Below are 20,006 nucleotides of genomic sequence, written 5' to 3'. Positions count from 1 at the left end.
GAGATTGCGGTTGTCTTAGACCTCAATCCAAGCCCAACTCAGCTTAGAGAACTCATGTGCAATTGTTGTTCTCTTAACCCATATGAGTAGTCAAACGCACTTTTTCCCATAAGAAAATTAATGGCTATCTTAGACAGGTACTGCCTCCTCTAATAGAGCCTGCTCCTTATTGTATGAAGTTAATGTTTTCCAAACCACACTAAAGCAGATCCAATCTACAATGAATGTTCTAGTAAGCATATAATTATAATTATCCTCTAATCTATAGTCAATAATGTGACTTTAATTACTTCAAAATGACCTAAGATGTGCATAACACATAAGGTCGTGAGTTTCTACCCATTGGTCCGTAATAGAGGGAATTAGGGATGTAAATGGATAATCGAAAATCCGAATTCGATCCGCATCTATATCCGTTTAGGGACATCCATATTCGTTTAGAGATATCCGGAAGAAAAAAAATCCAAATACTCCAATAAAAAACCGTCTAGAAAAAAATCCGAATACTTAATAATAAAAATTAAATAAATAACTATCTTGAGGATTTTTGAAGATTCTAACAGGTTCTAGAATATGAGGAAAAGAGAATCATGATCTAAGAGATATGGATTGAGGGTGAATTGTATCCGCTAAGGGGAGGAAGGTCCAAGATACACAAGGCAAAGATGTAAATAGATGATCGAAAATCCGAATTCGATCCACATCCGAATCCATCTAAAATATAAATGGGTGTTTTATGATTCCATCCTGATTCTGATATGATGCGCGATAACTAGTGGTGATCCATGTGAGGGTCTCATCATGGTTTAATTGGAATCCTTGGCAATATCAAGACATGAAGGAATCAACTAAATAAAGACCCCTGGTATGAAAGATTTTTAAAGACTGAAAATTGATTTATTTATGATTGAGATTCTTCAAGTACCCCTCGTGTGCCCACATTTCAACCTTTCACATGACCTTACAAGAAATGAAGTCCTTCATACTATTTCCTAGTATTTATATGTTTACTTTTAAATAAATTAAGAATATTTTACCAAATAAATAAATAAATTAAGAATATAACTTCTATGATAATTTACCATTCCTAGTAATTCTCATTGCAGATGGGTTACACTAGTGTCCCTTTATAATATATAGGTGTTGTTATGTTGACTTTGACCTTTCTCTTATATTCTTCTGAACCTACTCACCCAACTGTATGTTTAAATTTTTTTTTTTTTTTTTGCTGTCAGGAGGCTCAGGACACAAGGCTGCCTTGGCACTTGGCAGGGTTATGTTTTGTTTTCCAAACATGGCAAAGAAAATATGCCAAAAGCTTACAAGAATTTGAAAAATAAATTATCAAAAAAAAAAAAAAAGAAAAAGATATGTTATTTCAAAACTTAAATAGCTACATAGGCTCTCAATTAGCTTCACCTCGACTACTTAAGATTAGAAGATATTTCCAGCCCGTACTTTCTAGCCATCAACGCCCATAATTCCTCAATCTAGCCTTCTTCGTTTTGTCTTGATTCATTATTTCATTTGACTTGAAAGAAATTCTAGAAGGTTTGATGGATCATTAAGATCCACGAGGCAGGCCTTCGCCTTAGTTTTGAGGGATCTTCGATCTTTTGCCCTTAGCTTCAAAGGCCGTGTCTCTTCTGTGGCAGATTTATTGTGCTCCAAAAAAATTGAATATCCATGTCTGTCATGTTCGGCCTCTTCAGTTAGTTGAGATTTTTTGGTACCCTCCCAACATGGCTGGTTTAAGATTAATATTAATGGCTGCTTTATAGGAAACCTTGGGAAGGTGAGAGCTTGGGGGGTATCAGAGATTGAAACGCCAATGTCATTTCCTCTTTCAGATCTTACCTTGGGGTTTCTACCAATTTTGTTGCTGAATTACAGACGTTGATTCTTGGTTTGGAACATGCTAAGGATCTCCGCCGCCTTCACAAGATTTGAATTGAGTGTGATTCATCGGCTGTGGTTATCATGATCTTGAAGCATGTCATCCCCTGGTTTGTTCGGCAACAATGGTCTACTCTTGAAGACTACCAAGGTGGCATTGGATGGAAAATTTCTCATTGCTTTCGCGAAGCCAACTCAGTAGCGGATTTCCTTGCTAAGTCAACAGCAAAATATGAAGTCTCAACACCCATTGGTGCTTGGCCTGGCCCTATGATAGAGGAGCTCATAATTGATGCACAAAAAATACCAAGATTCCGCCATATCTAATTCTTCTCTTGTGGATCTTTGTGTTACGAAAACAACGCCCAGAATGGCGATTTGCAGAAGAAAAACGAAAAATAGAAAAAGAACACACAACGCACAACACAGAGATTTTACGTGGTTCACCTCCAATCTGGAAGCTACATCCACGGCTGAGCAGTAGAACAGATTTCATTGTCTCTGACGTGTTACAAAAACCCTCTTCTTCCTCTCTCAAAGAGATAAGAACAATAAATAAGGAAACCTTAACCCAGAAAGTACATAAATGCCCCCTGCCCAAAAATGCCAAAAAAACTGGGCCGGACCAAAACATAACACATGGGTCAAAAGGTACTTGTTTCAAAGTTCTCGACAAGCCCAACACCACTCTGGAGCCCCGCCAGTTTTCGGCATTCCGAGATCGTTTCGAGGCCGAAACGACCCTCCGAAGGTCTCAATCGCACTTTCTGGACCAAATCAGGTTTCACCAACAACACTTTGTTTGTCAGGGCTAGGCCTTTTGTGGTCTCTTGTTTAGTGAGTCTCTGTCTTATGTTTGCTGGTTGTCCCTCCTATTGATGGTAATGCCGAAGGTGGGAGGGGCAATCTGAACATTTATGTATGAGTTTTTGGTTTTTGGACAGTTTATTTTTGCAGTTTCTTCATTCTTTTAATGCAAATGATCTTCTAACGAAAAAAAAAAAAAAAAGATATTTCCAGTTGTTAACATACTCTTTCACAAGCACTTATAGATAGTACTCCAGATATGTAAATGATAAAACTCCTGAAAAACATCAATAGCCACATAGGATCTCCAATCCAACTAACTTCACATCAACTTAGCCTTTCATAAGCATTTTATTGATGATACTCAAAACACATATTCCTTTTAATACAACTACTGAAAAACATTAGAAAGCTCTCTTCTTTTTTTTTTTTAAACTTAAGATCAGCAAAAGAATATATTAATATGTATAAGAATGTACAGGATTACTGTCCAGGCATACCTAAACGAAGAAAAAATAAATTGACTTGACACTCCACTTTCGGCAATGCCATCAACAAAGAGCGAGACAAAGCAGAAAAGCAATGGGGCGCTCTGTACATAGTTTGTTTCAATTTATTTCCATAATGTTCTTCGTGGCCTTAATATTGAGGCTCATATCCTAGCTACTAGAGCTTTGTTTTTGTGTTTTTCCTTTGTCTGGTTCCACCCCAGGGGATGGATTTGCTAGTGTCCAAGAATGAAAAAGGTACAAAGACACATTATTTTTTTCCGTTAAAAGATGATTTGTATTAAAAGAATGAAAAAATTACAAAAGAAAACAGGCCACCCCGCCTTGAACTTAAACAACAAAAGAAAAAACAGACCCTCCCACCTTTGGCAATGCCATCAATAGGAGGAATTGAAATGCGTACAATAGAAACAAAGATCAACAAATATAGAACCGAGCCCTATGTTGAGCATCCATCTGCAGCTCATGCGTAATTGAACTTGGAAAATCAATCATCATAGAGGACATCTCATGTTTGGCATCCTACTTAGCCAGGAAATCCATTATAGGGTTGGCTTCCCTATAACAGGCACAAAGATAGCATTCACTAAAGGGAGAACCATTGTTGATAACATTTTGGTTTGCCATGATGTGGTAAGGAGGTGTTAGAAAACTTTCTTACCCTTGGAAAATTTGAAGATGGACCTCCATAAGGCCTATGAGACTTTGAAGAGAAGTTATTTATTTCTTGTCATATCTACCATGGTATTCTCTGCTCAATTCATTAAATGGGTTTAGTGCTGCGTGGATTCTATGATGTCTTAGGTTATCATTAATGGTAGTCGTACAGCTTACTATGTTGGGGGAGGGGTATCCGGCAAGGGAATCCAATGTCCCCCTATCTCTTCACTTTGGCCATGGAAGGACTATCTATTATGTTGAAGAATATGGAGAATAATAGAATCCAGCTCATCTCTCATGAGCATGTGAAATTATCTCCTCACCCCTGTAATAAAAATGTCATCTATGTTGGTGCCACTACGTGCACTCCCATTCCCCCCCCCCAATTGGTGCAAGGGCCACTCGGCCAGACAGGGATCTCTTGCTCATATATTATACATTATACATTATGTATAATAATCTCTTATTATTTTATATTTTTTTATTAGTAAAATCAAATTTATTAGGAAAAAGGAGAAAGCTATATACAAACACAAGGGAAAACTTTAGTGCAATCTCATGGACAAGGCAAACATTACATATCCCAAAACCCAACGCTAAGGACAACATTTCCTCTGCGAGACCAAAAATGTTGAAAGCAAGGGCCACATTATCCGAAAAAATACCAGACAAAAAAAGGGCGAACACCCACCTAAGCCTAATTCCTCAAGGTCCAAGACGGAAGCATCCCCAAGAGCAGGACTAAAAATGGTTTAAGGGAGTAATAATAATTGCCCTAGTTTAATGGAGCCCAAATTTTCTTTCCTTTTATTTTTCGTGGCAACCAAAGATAAAACATAGCCTATGTGTAAGGCACTGATACTAATTCCTAGATTTTTCTTACGAAAAAAATTGGTAAAGAGAAGCCACCTGATCACGCAGCGCATGCTGCCCTAACACAAGGGCATGTGAAATGATCATTGCACCTCTTGGAACCCTAGAAATGATCAAAGGTGTAGCGATCATTTAACATTCGCCTGTGTTAGTGTGTCAAGGCGCAGAGGAGACGTGTCTGGCACGATCGGGTGGTGTTCTTTCTCCCAAAAGGATTATAATTAATAGCTAACCATTAGGACCGTGAATAAGACCTTGAAGTCAATCAGGCACACAACCCAAAGATTTCAATCTTATTTGAAAAGAAACGAGTATGGCTCAGATCCTCGTACGGGGACGATCCTTAGGACTTGAACACCGCCCATATGGAATCCATTGTCCTCTCTAGATTCCATGTGGCCGGGTGTTGCTTGGGTCTCAAGGACCGTTCTGAGCCACGGATCATTATCCGTTGCTGTACTCATCGTGCGATGCTGCAGGTGCCATGTATGCACAGCAAGCCTCACATGACACACATGGCATCTGTAATACCGCACGATGAGTACAACAACGCTGCAGTTACAACAGCGGATAAAAATCCCTGAGCCACACTCAAGCTCTATTGGAATACAAGAAATGAAAAAATTCAAAAAATTTAAATTTGAGAAGAGAAATTGAACATAAATAATCATGAATTTTATCTTATTATATTTAGTTTTTTTTTTTCTTTTCTTATGTTGGCTTCTAAACATAGCCTCGAGGAAACTGGGGTAAAAGGTAGACCGACTGGAAGACGGATGGTGGTAAGGGGGGTCCAACCCACGAAGCTGATTCCCTGTGACTGTGTGTTGCCCAGCACGAAACTGAACAGAAAATTACAGCCAATTATACTAAGGGAAGCGTTTTCCCGTCTTTTTCCAGTATTCTCCGGCCAGGCTCGCCACTTATAAATTTTCCTCGGGAATCCGAGCAAATGAATTTCCCTTGGGAATCGCAAGGGTTTTAACAGAAACTGATAGTTTGTATCAGCTTTTTTTTGCGCTTTTTCTTTTTCTTAAAAATTTTCTACATTCCCCCGAGGAAGACGACGAGAATTCTTCAGCCGTGAAAATGTCCACTGAGGACCTGACATAGAAAAGACAACTGGGTCCCACACGAGTCGTTCAATATCAAAGCAGATGAACTGCTTGGCTTTACTAATGCCGTCAGCTACATTGCATAACCGCCGTTTCACATCTTTTCATCTTCTGCTTTTTTTCTTTTTATTGTTTTCTGTTGGTTTTTTAGGGAATCAGGGAAGAGGGCCGTGAGACTCTTTGATGCCGGTGTGTAGTGACACGATTACGCTATCTTATCTGTTCACCACTACTCTCTACCGTTTGATTGTGATCTGAGGGTGAATAAAGGTTGAAGGGTCATATGCCGTCTTGAGATTTCATTATTCGGATCCTTTACATGTCTTGAACAAGTGGCATTATGCAGTTCTCCATTAATCCAAGTGGAGCCCACCAGGTGGTAGTGAGATGTCAGGGTATGGGGTATCTGTCATGTCAAGACGTAGGCATAAGTAAAATGCATCTTCCCAAAAGTTTGAATAGAAACATGGCATGCTGCTCACTGTCATTTCATCTTAATTGTAAATTTTAAGGCTACAATAGGTCGGGTTCGGCTGGGTTTTTTTAAATCCTCAGCCTAACCCGGAGTCACTTCAGTGGGGTTCAGGCTCGGCCAGGTCTTGATTCAGGGTTTGAAAAATCCAACTCTGATCCTAACTCAAGGTCATGGAAAGCTGATCCTGATTGACCTAATCATGGGGTGGGGGAAGGAAGATGCATAGGTATAGTTAAGTCAAGGAAAAAATTATCAATTTTACATAATATAACATTAAACAAGAGATCTCAACTTGGTCGCATGGTCTCTACACAAGTGTCTAGGCCAATGAGTGAATATGCCTAGGTATCTACCCATGGGATAGAGACATAGTCTCACAGTACCGTATGAGAGGGCGTAGGAAACACCTTTAAGTAGAGATCTTTTTCCCTATGGGGGGGGAGGGGATCAAACTGGGGAGGGGGGAAGGTACTAGCCAGGAGATTCAAACTCAAGACCTCCTGGAGAACATAGGCATGAAGCAAACCACGGCTCTTCAACTGCGCTAGGCAGATGTTGTTCACTTATTATTTTCATATATATAATAATATATTATACAACAAAATGTGCGTGTCATTTAAACTTTAAAGTTTATAATATATATGGGGTGCTGTTCTCTGTGCCGCAGTGTAGGCTGCGCTCAAGCACATGGCCCTGCCACTCAGGGGGGCAGGGTAGTCATTGCACCCACCTCCATGTGCCTGGGTGTAGCCTACGTTGGAGCACAGAGAACATTCTCCCAATATATAAATTTTACAATATAACTTAAAAATAGAATTGAACTGGGCTGGGCCAGGTTGGACTCAACCCTAGCCCGACCCTATTTGAAATCAGGGCAGACCAGGAGGGGTTCGGGCCAACAAAGACAAACTTGCAACCCTAGTAAATTTTGTTTCTGCTAGTCATTTCAATTTGTTGTTATTAAAAAAAACCCATTCATGCTCCTGGGCACTTTCTTCTCCTATTTACGTAGTAAAATTTTAGCCCAATTCGAACCTTACACATGTGATTTTAAAAAAAAGAAAGAATAAATGACACCTAAGGTCCCTAATATTTTAAGAAATTATAATTAAAATTCTCAATATTTCAGATATTATGTTTGAAATACCTAAACCAAGATAACCCTGACCAAATTAATTAATTTTTTTTTATATTTCCATTTTCCATCTCAGCTTCCTAGATGCCACAAATAAAGAAGGCAGCTCGCATTCATGGGAAGCTGTTAAAGAATGGGTTTGTCTACGTGTAAGCTGTGGTGAACTTAATTATATATTCATGTTTGAGATCCATGGATTCCTTAAATTGAGGGATTCAAAGTTCCTAACAATGTAATTAGGAGAGCAATTATTGACACGTTGGCAGATCTCATCACCCTCGACAATCAAATGGATCAATCTTCCATTTCACCTTTCCATGTTTCCCAATGGTGTTAATCAAAGTAATACTATTAAGGCTGCCATCAATTGGTCCGGTATTGGGTTATTTGTTCCAATTCTTTAAAGATTTCGTTCCTAAAGGGACAAGATCAGAACCAGACCAATAAGTTAATTGATTCCAAACCTAAGATCCAGGAACATTACCTAATGGGTGGACCATTTCTATTTCCTAATCTGTTCCAAGTAATCCAATATTAAAAAAAGGGTTCATGTTCTCTGTGCCGCAGCGTAGACTGCGCCCAGACATATGGGCCTGGTACTCAGGGGGTAGGGTGGTCATTGGGCCTATCCCCATGTGTCTAGGCGTAGCCTGCGCCCCCAGCACAGAGAACATTCTTCCTATCCATAACACATGTTACATGTATTCAATAATATTATAATAAAACACTAATTTCAATCACATTAGATATGAAACCCATCAATTTTTTTTTTCCTCAAATCACACTATTAGTCCATTTTACCTCTTGTTTTATATTCAATTAATAAATAGGAACACCACCACTTTCATTAATTAGGATTATTTTAAGACGTATTCTTAAGTTAGCATCCCGAAATGGATGTTTAAATTAACAGTCAAATCCTTGGTAAAATAGTATATGACATAAGAAGTACCAGTCAAAATTGAAACAAAAAAACCAGAGGGCTTGGCCTTAGCTTTCATGACCTTAAATCTTTAGAAATATATAATATATAAGCTTAAGGTGTAGATTTGTTCAAGTTCCAGTTCCAACTGTTCTTAGTTGGTCCATTGGTTTTTGGAATCATTGGGAGGTCAATAACATAATCGGTAGATTTAAAACCTAACGTAATCGATAAATCTAGAACCGGACCAATAAACTATTGGATAGATCGATTCTAGTTCCTAGCGGATTGGTTCTGTCCGATTCCCGATTCTGGTCCACAATTCTCTCTTAAATAGTACATGTCAATATTTCAGCACATTTAGGTCCGGATTGCTGGATATCCACCTTCACTCACACAAGGGAACTTACCACCAAACAGGCTTTTAATAAGCTTGTTTTTTAAACCATGAACCAACCCCCGGTCCTTTTTCCATGGAAAACCTTCTGAAAATTACCTCTTATGCCAAAACATCATCTGTTTCTATATAAGTGTATCAATAACAACATGATCATGACCAAAATTTCTAGAATAAAACATTCTTGACATCCTTTGTCCCATATGTAAATCTTTGTTACGATTGGAAGAACTCACCCTCACAAATCAGTCTTAAATGGGGGAGTGAACCCAATATTATATATGCCCACATCCAAAGTCCTTACGGGATCGATGTGAGACTATTGTACATAACATTACCCCACCCTTCAATGGCCGACACCCTCGTTGGTCCACTCCGGATCAGGTAGCCTTGTGTAGGGGACTACACCCTGCTCCAGGATTCTGCCCAACGGTAGTTAGCCCTTTCCTAGCGGCTCACACTTTGGCACCAGGTCGCCCCTCCCGAGTAGTCAACCGCAAAAGATTGGGTCAATGAAAGAACCAATGTTACGATTGGAAGAACTCACCCTCATAAACCGGTCTACAAGGGGAGGGAACCTAATATTACATATGCCCACATCCAAGCCCTTACGGGATCGATGTGGGACTATTGTACATAACAGTCTTCACCAGAGTGTTTTTGGCATGCATTCTTCTCTCATCCTTCTACACAAAAAAAAAAAAAAAAAATTGGTATTCTTGGATCATTTTGTTAAGGCAGCGTTTGGTATGTATTCTAGGTTGATTTAATATTCTTGGATGATAAAAATAGTTGTTTTTATCGCTCGAGAATGCAAAATCAACCTAGAATGCATGCCAAACGTAGCCTAATACTGATATATAATGGTAGAGAATTGATCAGAATACCCTGAGTACCACATTCTGATATTTCTTCGCACCAAAAAATTACCAAAAAAAAACCCTAAGTTTCATTATTAATCAACAAGTCGTTTTGCGAACAGAAACAATTATAATTTCGTAAGCATGGAAATCAAGTACTGTACAGTGATTAAAAGAAATCCTCAAATTTGTGACATACCGACTCATTCTATATATGGTGAAAAAAATTGGAATGCATGCTTTATCATCGTATACATAAAATACAAATAGCACCCGTACCCATCTAGTTTTCGGCAGAACTGGACTATTCAGCCTTGCCATCTTTGCTTTTGTCATCTACAATCCTCAGCTGTTTCTGAATGCGATCTGCAAGTTGCGTCACTTCCTCGTCCAACTTCAGGGGCTTCCTTCTAAAACTCTGCAGAATTTCAATCAGAAGTTAGTCTTTAGATACAATACGAGAGACAGACAAAGTCAAGCCTTAATCATCCTCTAACAAATTTGGTAACCTGAAGAGACTGACATCCAAAATGGAATGAATGAAGGCGATAAACACGGCTACGAACAACTTGAAGGGTCCACAGAAATAAAGGGATTGATTATGAAGAGACTCTCCCTGCGCTTTCTGTCTGACCCAGCCACTGCACTTACATTGGGCTGGACCCAGTGATACATTTTCTGTGGCCCAAATCAAACGCCAGGAAGCAGACAGTAGGTAATTTAAACAGGATTTTGTTGATAGACATGCTGAGAAATTAGTCATGGGATCAGTAGCACCAGGCTTGGTTCTTTCCATGTACTAATGTGCTTACTGTTAATTATATGTACCATAGGGTAAATTATGCTGTAACTCGATAGGGGAGTCTTCCTATATCGAGATTTGGGTCTTGGAGTCGTAGTTCGTTTAGGTGTCTTAGAGTTAGTCTCTAATTTAGTTTCAAATTTAGACTTTTGAGTTGTAACTAGGTTTTATCTCTGACTCCTATTTGTTATGTACTCTGTTGAATATAAATAAAGCTTTGGGGGGAGAGGGGTGGGGGGAGAATGGCCTAGCATCGACTTCTGCTCTCTAGTCAGTCCCCCTTGTCTCGTTCCTCTTCTTTCTCTCCCATCTCTTTCGCTTCTCTGGTTCTACTACTCTGATATCGTTACATGGTATCAGAGCAGTCATATCAACAAATACGTCAGATTATCAACAAATAAGTCACTTCTTCCATCTCTGTTTTGAGAGTCTAGGGTTTCAAGCTTTTTCTGATCGCAGCCTTCATGCTGCCATTACTTTGTTGATTCTGCCCTAGTTAATGACATCATAGCAATAAAGTAGAGGCATATTACTTACTTTACAGAATCCCGCACAGAAATCAAGATTGACTCTACTATGTCTGCGGCTTCAAATTTCTGGGAAACTTCTCCAATCTGAGTTCTGCAATTACTTTCTACTCAGCCACTCGATGTGGCTGATTGTTTGAAGACAGACTGCTCCATATAAGAGGTACACTCGATCCAAAGCTTGGATCTATCTACTGGTTTGATTCTACTTGATTTCTATACCCATAACTGCTGGCGGAAACTCTGCTTTTGAGCTTTTCTTTGGCTATTTGCTGCTGATCACCTACCTGATCGAGTCGAGGCTTTTGGGGTTTTATCCCTCTCTACCAGTCCCTTGTTTGATCCCAGTTTTAGGTCCATCAGACCTGTTGCATTCTGGAAATTGAAATTTTGAAGCCGAGCCTTTCCAGCAATTGCTGATCATAAACCACCCACGGACAATGTCCAAGTCCAGATTACTACTATTAAACTCCCCGGAGTTTCCAACTATCTCTAATGGGCCCAAGCAGTACAGGCATACATTCGTGCCAAAGGAAAATTGAAGTATATTACTGATGATCCTCCTACTCCTGATCCAAAAGATCCTATCACTCTCACAGCCGATGATGAATGGATGCGTGAGAACTCTACTATCAAAATATGGTTATGGAACAGTGTTGAACCTGGTATTGCTTCCAATGTGACACTCTTGCTAAAGATGCCTGGGATGATTTGCGTGAAAGCTTCTCTCAAGAGAAGAATATCTCCTGTATGTATGATCTCTCTGAGAAACTTTTCAACTTCAAACAGGGAGATAAAACTTTGAGTGAATACTTTGCAAGTTACAAAGGTATGGTTGAAGAACTTCAGATACATCAGCCCTTAACTACCAATCTGGATCAGTTGCAGCAACAAAGAGATGAATTTCATGTCGCAAAATTTCTACCTGGATTACATCCTGACTACCAATCTGTGAAGAGTCAACTTCTTACAAGGGGGAAGGTTCTTTCTCTCAATGAAGTCTTCTCTCGTATCAATCGTTTGGCTAATCCAGCTAAAACTGATTCTACTCCCAAGGACAATTCAGCCTTTGTTGCCAATCATGGACGAGGACATGGAACTAGTGGCCGTGGTATAGGTAGTCAACCTATTGATAAATCTTCTCATCAATGCTCTTACTGTGGGAGAACAAATCATACTGTTGATACTTGTTGAGCTAAACATGGTAAGCCTGAGGGGGCAAATGAGTTGGCTAATACAGCCATTACTGATACATCTACTGAGAAAACTATTGGTGAAAGTTCTTCACCTGGTGCCTCTTCTACTGTGTCTCGAGATTTATAACCAGTTACTCAAACGTCTCCAACAACTTGAAGTTGCATCTACCTCCACCTCTATAGCCACCCTAGCTGACACAGGTAACTCTGCATTCCATACCTCCTCTACCTCATGGATTATTGATTCTGGTGCATGATGTCATATGACTGGTCAGTCCACTTTGTTTTCCTCTATGAATTAAGTTAAAACCTCCTCTCCAGTTATCCTTGTTGATGGATCCTCTACTCAAGTGACTGATCATGGTACTGTTTCTCCAACTTCTTCCATGACTTTTTGACTTGTTCTTCATGTTCCCAAATTACCTTTTTAAGTTTTTTTATCAGTGTTAACAAAACAGGAATTTCGTGAATGGCTTGAATGATCAATGAGATCAGTCAAGCTCTCTATTTATAATAATAATAATAAAAGAGATTACAAAGGAAATACTGTTCACGATACTGTTCACGTGAACAGTGTCACAACCCAAATTACAATTCTACCCTTGTGCAAAAGTACATAAATAAAGCCTAAATAAAATACCAAAAATACCCTTATAATATCGGGTAACACATCTCAATACTCCCCCTCAAGTTGGGGCATAGATATCACACATGCCCAACTTGACTAGACTAGGATAAAACTTCTCACTCAACCCTTTGGTGAAGCCATCAGCCAATTGATCTCCAGACTTCACAAAAGGGATACAAATCTGCCCACTCTCTAACTTCTCCTTGATGAAGTGTCTGTCAATCTCCACATGTTTGGTACGGTCATGCTGCACTGGATTGTGGGCAATGCTAATTGTTGCTTTGTTGTCACAGTACAACATCATTGGAAGATGAACAGAACCACGGATATCAAGGAGTAAACTCTGAAGCCACAGTAACTCACATATGCCCTGGGCCATAGCACGGAATTCAGCTTCAGCACTAGATCTTGCCACAACATTTTGCTTTTTACTCCGCCATATGACCAGATTTCCTCCAACAAAAGTACAATAGCCAGAGGTAGATTTCTTGTCAGGGTTACCACCCCAGTCAGCATCTGTGTAAGCCTCAATGCGAAGATGGTCATGAGGAGACAAAAGGATCCCCTTTCCTGGAGCTGACTTCAAGTAATGGAGAATACGAAGAACAGCAGCCATGTGAGTGGAATAAGGATCATGCATGAACTGGCTCACAAGACTCACAGCAATGGCAATATCTGGTCTGATGTAGGAAAGATAAATCAGCTTGCCCACCAATCGTTGATATCTGCCCTTATCAACAGGTTCACCATCCTTCTCTTGCAGACGGGTAGTAGCTTCCAAGGGAGTGTCACAAGGATGACAACCAACCAAACCAATCTCTGATAGTAAATCTAGAACATATTTTCTCTGGGAGAGAAAGATGCCTTCTGGAGAACGGGCAACTTCAATCCCAAGAAAATATCTTAGCTGTCCTAGATCTTTTATGTCAAATTCCCGTCCCAAGAAAGCCTTCAGGTGAGAAACTTCATCTGTATCATTACCAGTCACAACTATGTCATCAACATAAACTATGAGAAGAGTGATCTTTTCTCCCTTTCGCTTGATGAACATAGTGTGATCAGCATTACTTTGTTTGTATCCACAGGAGACCATAGCTTTATGAAACCTATCAAACCATGCCCGTGGAGATTGCTTCAACCCATAGAGTGCCCGTTTGAGCCCACAAACTTTCCCATGGGTCTTGTCAGAGGAAAAACCCGGAGGAACATCCATATAAACCTCCTCTTCCAACTCTCCATGAAGAAATGCATTTTTTACATCCAACTGTTGTAGGTCCCAGCCAAAGTTGACAGCACAAGACAGTAAGACCCGTACAGTGTTCAACTTCGCAACATGGGCAAATGTCTCCTGGTAGTCGATCCCATAAGTCTGAGTGAAGCCTCTGGCCATAAGCCTAGCTTTATATCTATCCACTGTTCCATCTGGCTTCTGCTTGACAACAAATACCCATTTGCACCCGACTGGTTTCTTACCCGAAGGAAGAACAACTAGCTCCCATGTCTCATTTTTAAGTAAGGCTGTCATTTCTTCCATCATGGCTGCTTTCCACTTTGGATCTGCAATCGCCTCCTGCCATTTCTGAGGAATAGAAACAGAGGAAAGAGAAGAAACAAATGCACGATAGGAAGGAGATAAAGCATCATAGGAAACAACATTGGAGATGGGGAGTTGGGTGCATGACCTAACGCCTTTACGAACAGCGATAGGTAGGTCAAGGGAAGGATCCTTACCAGATGATGTAGCAGGGTCTGGATCTGGATCAAGTGCAGACGATTGTGTAGGTGGTATGGTGGTAGTGGTAGTCTCAACTTGTCCTGTGCGCTCCCGGGTATATACCTTATCAACAGGGATTTGACTGACTGGTCTACGCTCCCCCTGAATAGGAACCACTGTAGGAGCTGAAGTTACAGAGGGCTCCCCCTGAATAGAAGCCTGAAGAATAGCAGACACATCTTCAAAACCCTGATCCTGCTCCCCCTGAAGAGGTGTCTGGGAATGATATGACAAGGACTCATGGAAGACAATATCCATGGAGACAAAAGTACGATGTGAAGGTGGATGGTAACACTTGTATCCTTTCTGGGTCGCAGAATAGCCCAGAAAAATACACCGAATGCTCCGTGGATCAAATTTCCCATGAGGATGATGATTGCGGACATAGCAAACACAACCAAAAACTTTGGGGGGAACCACAAAGGAGGAGGAACCCTGGAGGAGATCAACGAGGGAACGACCATCAAGGACACGGGTAGGCACACGATTGATGAGATAAGCAGCGGTAAGAATGGCATCACCCTAGTAGTAAGAAGGAACCTGCCGTGCAAACATAATGGCCCGTGCTACCTCAAGGAGATGTCTATTTCTCCTTTCAGCAACCCCATTCTGGGCAGGTATGTCAACACAGCTGGTCTGATGGACAATACCATGTGCAGCCAAATAAAGTTGGAACTGTCCCTCCATGTACTCTCTGCCATTATCACTGCGTAAAATGCACAAGGTGGCATTGAATTGGGTCTGAATCATACGATGAAATAACTGAAAGCAGCTGAAGACCTCACTTTTATGGCTCATCATGTACACCCAAGTGGCACGAGTATAACAATCAATAAACGAGACATACCATCGATGACCAGAAAGGGAAGTACAACGGGCAAGGCCCCACACATCAGAATGAACCAAAGCAAAAGGAGTCTCACTTCTTCTATTTAATGAAGAATAACTGGAACGAGTCTGTTGGCCAAAACACAAGCCTCACATAAAAACTCATTCCTATTACAATGCTTAATCAAACGTGGAAACAAAAGAGACAAAGTACAAAGGGATGATTGACCAAGCTGGCAGTGCCAGAGATGAAGGTCAAGGGACGAGGTGGACTGTAAATGATGAGCTGTAGAGGAAGCCGAATGCAAAGTAGAAGGCTGACCCGGGTCAAGTAAGTAGAGACCACTCTGCATCTTACCACCCCCAATCGTGTGCCCCGTCTCTAGATCCTGTATGACACAATGAGAAGGGAAAAATGTCAGTTTGCAGTTCAGATCTCTAGTTAGACTACTAATAGAAAGAAGGTTGGTAGAAAAGGACGGAACATGCAAAACTGATTTTAATGAAAGGGTAGGTGAGCAGCGTATGGAACCCTTCCCATTAATGGGAGAAAGGGAACCATTAGCTACTCGAACACTGTCTTTGCCAGAAGATGGAGGATAAAGATGAAATACATGTGAGGAGCCAGTCATGTGGTCAGTGGCACCGGAATCTATAATCCAAGGACTGGATACAGCCGATGCACACAGACTACTGACTGGAGTACCTGAGGCAAAATTAGAACCAGGAGGGGCAACAGGTGCAGATGCCGTAGTGGAGGCAGCGGAAGAGGCCTGTAGCATGCGACGGAAAGCTAGGAGCTCATCCTGAGTAAGCCCAATGTCAGATGAAGGGGCAGCAACAGTAGTAGTAAGAGAATCAGCCATATGAGCCTTGGGCTTAAACTTCCCACGGGCTTTCTTTTCCTCAAAATCAGCAGGCTTCCCATGGAGCTTCCAGTATTAAGCCTTAGTATGATAGAGCCTGTTGTAGTGTTCACACTTGACAGGACCTTTAGGGACAGCAGTACCACCATCAGTAGTGGTAAGAGAAGGAGTACTGGAAGCAACTTGCAAGGTGGATCGATCAACAGTAGAGGAATGCAGCATAGCAGCCCGAAGAGATTCTTCATTATGAACCAAGGCAATGGCCTGCTCTAAGGATGGAAAAGGGGACTGCCCAAGTACTTGCACCCGAATAGGATCAAACTCCATATGTAGTCCAGCCAAAAAATCATAGACACGTATTTTGTCAACGTGTTTGCGATAGGCAGCCAGATCAGTAGCAGTAGAGGGCTGATAGTCGGAGTAATGATCCAATTGTTGCCACATGTTCTTGAGGGTAGCATAGTATTTGGAGATAGAGAGCTCCTGTTGGGTGGTGGCATTAGCCTTCTTTCTAATCTCATAGACCTGTGCATCATTCCCCGTGCGACCATAAATCTCTTTGGCACCATTCTAGATAGTATGGGCTGTGTCCAGTAGAAGAAAATTGTCTGAGTTATCCCCTTGCATAGAATGGATCAAGGAGGACATCACCATCGCATCATTAGATAACCACTTGTTGAGCTGAGAACCCTCTTCCACTGGTTTAGTTGTTGTCCCAAGAAGATGGTCAGTGAGGCCACGACTAGCTACTGTCAAATAAGTAGACCGAGACCACTTCAGGTAGTTAGAGCCATCAAGTTTGATTGGGGCAGCAAGGGGAAGAAAATCAGTCCGGGGCTGGCCATCAATGCCAGAAGAGGCCGAAGAAGAATCTGAACCAATCATTGCAGCAGGTAACCAATCTTCAATGAAGCAGCAAACAACCAAAAAATATCCAAAAAAAATTTCTGGAATCGACCCCCAATAGAAGAGGGCTGTATTGGAGCGAAAAATCTCAGATATGTAGGCTGGGAATGATGTCGAATGAAGGCAGCAAGGGTGCCAATCAGATGCAGCAGGAACCAGCAGCCCAACCCCAAGATCAATTAATGTCAGGGTTTTGAAAAAAACCCTGAGAAGAGAGATCAATAAGGGGCTGGGGTCTTCAACCAATCTGATGAAGTGAATAGGGGCTGAGAACAATATCAAATAAAGATCCCACAATAGAAGATGCAGCCGAAACAGATGTAGAGGCCTGATCTCCAAAAAAAATTAGGAATCTTCAAATCGCAAACAGTTCTTCAGCTCCACTCGATCCAAAAAAAAAAAGGCAGAAAAAAGGAGGTATGTTGGGGCAGCAGGCAGTGAGCAGCTAGATCATTACGATCACCTCAGTAGTGCTGCCCTAATGGAAGAAGAAGAACCAAAAGAAAGGAAGAAAGAAGAAGGGAAGAAGCTTGATGGAGTAAAGGAGAAAAAAAAATCGAAGGGAAGGAGGTGGGTTTTGAAAACCTAGATCAGAGTGTATTTGGCTCTAATGCCATGTTAACAAAACAGGAATTTCGTGAATGGCTTGAATGATCAATGAGATCAGTCAAGCTCTCTATTTATAATAATAATAATAAAAGAGATCACAAAGGAAACACTGTTCACGACACTGTTCACGTGAATAGTATCACAGCCCAAATTACAATTCTACCCTTGTTCAAAAGTACATAAATAAAGCATAAATAAAATACCAAAAATACCCTTATAATATCGGGTAACACATCTCAACAGTTAGTAAACTTACTAAATCTCTCAATTGTTCTGTTACCTTCTATCCTTTTTACTATGTTTCAGGACCTTCAGGCAAGGAAGAAGATTGATGGAGGGCTTGAACGAGATGGGCTGTATTACTTGGATGGCACCGGACCTTCTACTGCTGCTACCACTACTACCATTCGTTCTCCTTTGCAATGGCATCTTCTCCTTGGTCATCTATCTCTACCCGAACTTCAAATGGTTCCTAGTTGCAGATTAGTTCCTTGTCTTGAGTGTGAAGCCTGCGAGCTTGGAAAACATCAACGTGCCTCTTTCCCTGCTCGTAGTGCACCTTGAAGTTCATGTTTCTTTTCTTTTAGTTCATTCTAACATTTAGGGTCCTTGTCGAGTTCGTAATAGATTAGGGTTTCTTATTTGGTCAACTTTTTTGATACAAAAAACAATATAAACAAACAATATATGTCATATATCATGCATATACACTAAGAATTGTGAATAATGTATAACCAGACAAGTGCGGCACTTTGAAATTGTTATAAAAGATGAGATTTCTTACATGCAGAGTCACTTTATTGGCATGACGAATGTTGGGGTGGATCAAACTCATGTCTGTAAGGGTCTTCAAGAATAAGAGAAACTAGGATGATGTTGTGTACTGACCAAACATAAGCATAATACTGACCCTTGAGGAAGCCATTTTCGGTTTTGGGTGAAAAATGGTAGATTTGAGTTCAAATCTTTGCAAATGTATACAAAGCATGCATGTCTTGTATTCCAAGGATTCGAGTGAGATGTGGATCCGACCCGTCATATTTTCTAGCTTGATCCGAAGGGAGAAAAAGTTGCGATTTTGGGGATTCTAGTTCGTGTTTGCTGTAAAATATGAAAAAGGCATGTGTATCGGTACGTATCGATATGTATCAGTACGTATCGATATGTATCAGTACGTATCGATACATTTAAAAACCCAAACAAATGGTAATATTAGTACGTATCGAGTATATCGATACGTATCGACCGTATCGTATCATATCGACACGTATCGATCGATACATATCGATACATTCAATACAATACATTTTTTTTTTAAAAAAGAGACGTATCGGTCAGTAACGTATTGACACCGACACATACCGATACATATCGGCCGATACAATACGGATCGATACTTTAAACCATGCAAACACCAGTATAGAAGATTGGTTGGAAAACTTATTTACCTTACTGTTACTCGGCTAGATATATCTTTTTTTGTTGGGGTCATCGGTAAGTTTATGCAATCACCCAAGCAGATTCAATGGGATGTGGCCTGCCGAATATTACGATATTCAAAAGGAGCTCTTAGTAAGGGACTTATTTATCGACCTCTGGTAAGGTTTTCTGATGCTGATTGAGCTGGTTCTGATGGTTATAGAAGATCTACTATTGATTATTGTACTTTTGTGGGTGGTAACTTAGTCACTTGGAAAAACAAGAAGCAGACTACTGTTGCTAGATCTAGTGCTGAGGCTGAGTATCGGGCTCGGGCTATGGCTCATACCCCAACTGAGTTAAATGTGGCTAAAATCATTGCTTCAGGAGTTGGAATTTCTAGTTACTCAACCTATGAAAATGTTTTATGATAATCAAGCTGCTATTTATATTGCAAGCAATCCTGTGTTTCATGAGAGGACCAAACATATTGAAGTTGATGTCATTTTGTGAGACTTGCTATTATGAAAAAGTTGATTTCTACTCCGTTTGTTTCGTCCACTAATAAGCTCGGTGATATGCTTACCAAACCACTGTTTGGTCCTACTTTTTGAAAAGGTTGTTACAAGCTGGGCCTGGGTGATTTGTATGCTCCAGCTTAAGGGAGAGTGTTAATTATATGCACCGTGGGGTACATTGGAGTGTAAATCGATAGGGGAGTCTTCCACTATCGATATTTGGATCTTGGAGTCCTAGTTTGTTTAGGTGTCTTAGGTTAGTCTCTAATTTAGTATCTTATTTA

The 20,006-nt window shown here is 40.6% G+C and overlaps 1 protein-coding gene across 1 annotated transcript in view; it reads right to left on the bottom strand.

Annotated features, from left to right (window-relative positions):
- Positions 1-9,770: 9,770 nt before the first annotated feature.
- Positions 9,771-20,006, bottom strand: part of LOC122660225 (adenylylsulfatase HINT3) — a 35,640-nt gene continuing 25,404 nt past the window's right edge. Inside the window, exon 7 of the mRNA XM_043855441.1 lies at positions 9,771-10,067. Within this exon, the coding sequence (XP_043711376.1) occupies positions 9,954-10,067 (114 nt within the window). The 3' untranslated portion in view covers positions 9,771-9,953. The remainder of the gene's footprint in view (positions 10,068-20,006) is intronic.

Source organism: Telopea speciosissima, chromosome 4 (assembly GCF_018873765.1).
Source record: "Telopea speciosissima isolate NSW1024214 ecotype Mountain lineage chromosome 4, Tspe_v1, whole genome shotgun sequence".
Lineage (NCBI taxonomy): Eukaryota > Viridiplantae > Streptophyta > Magnoliopsida > Proteales > Proteaceae > Telopea > Telopea speciosissima.
The sequence above is the reverse complement of the archived record's forward strand: the minus strand, read 5'-3'. Positions and strand labels throughout refer to the sequence as shown.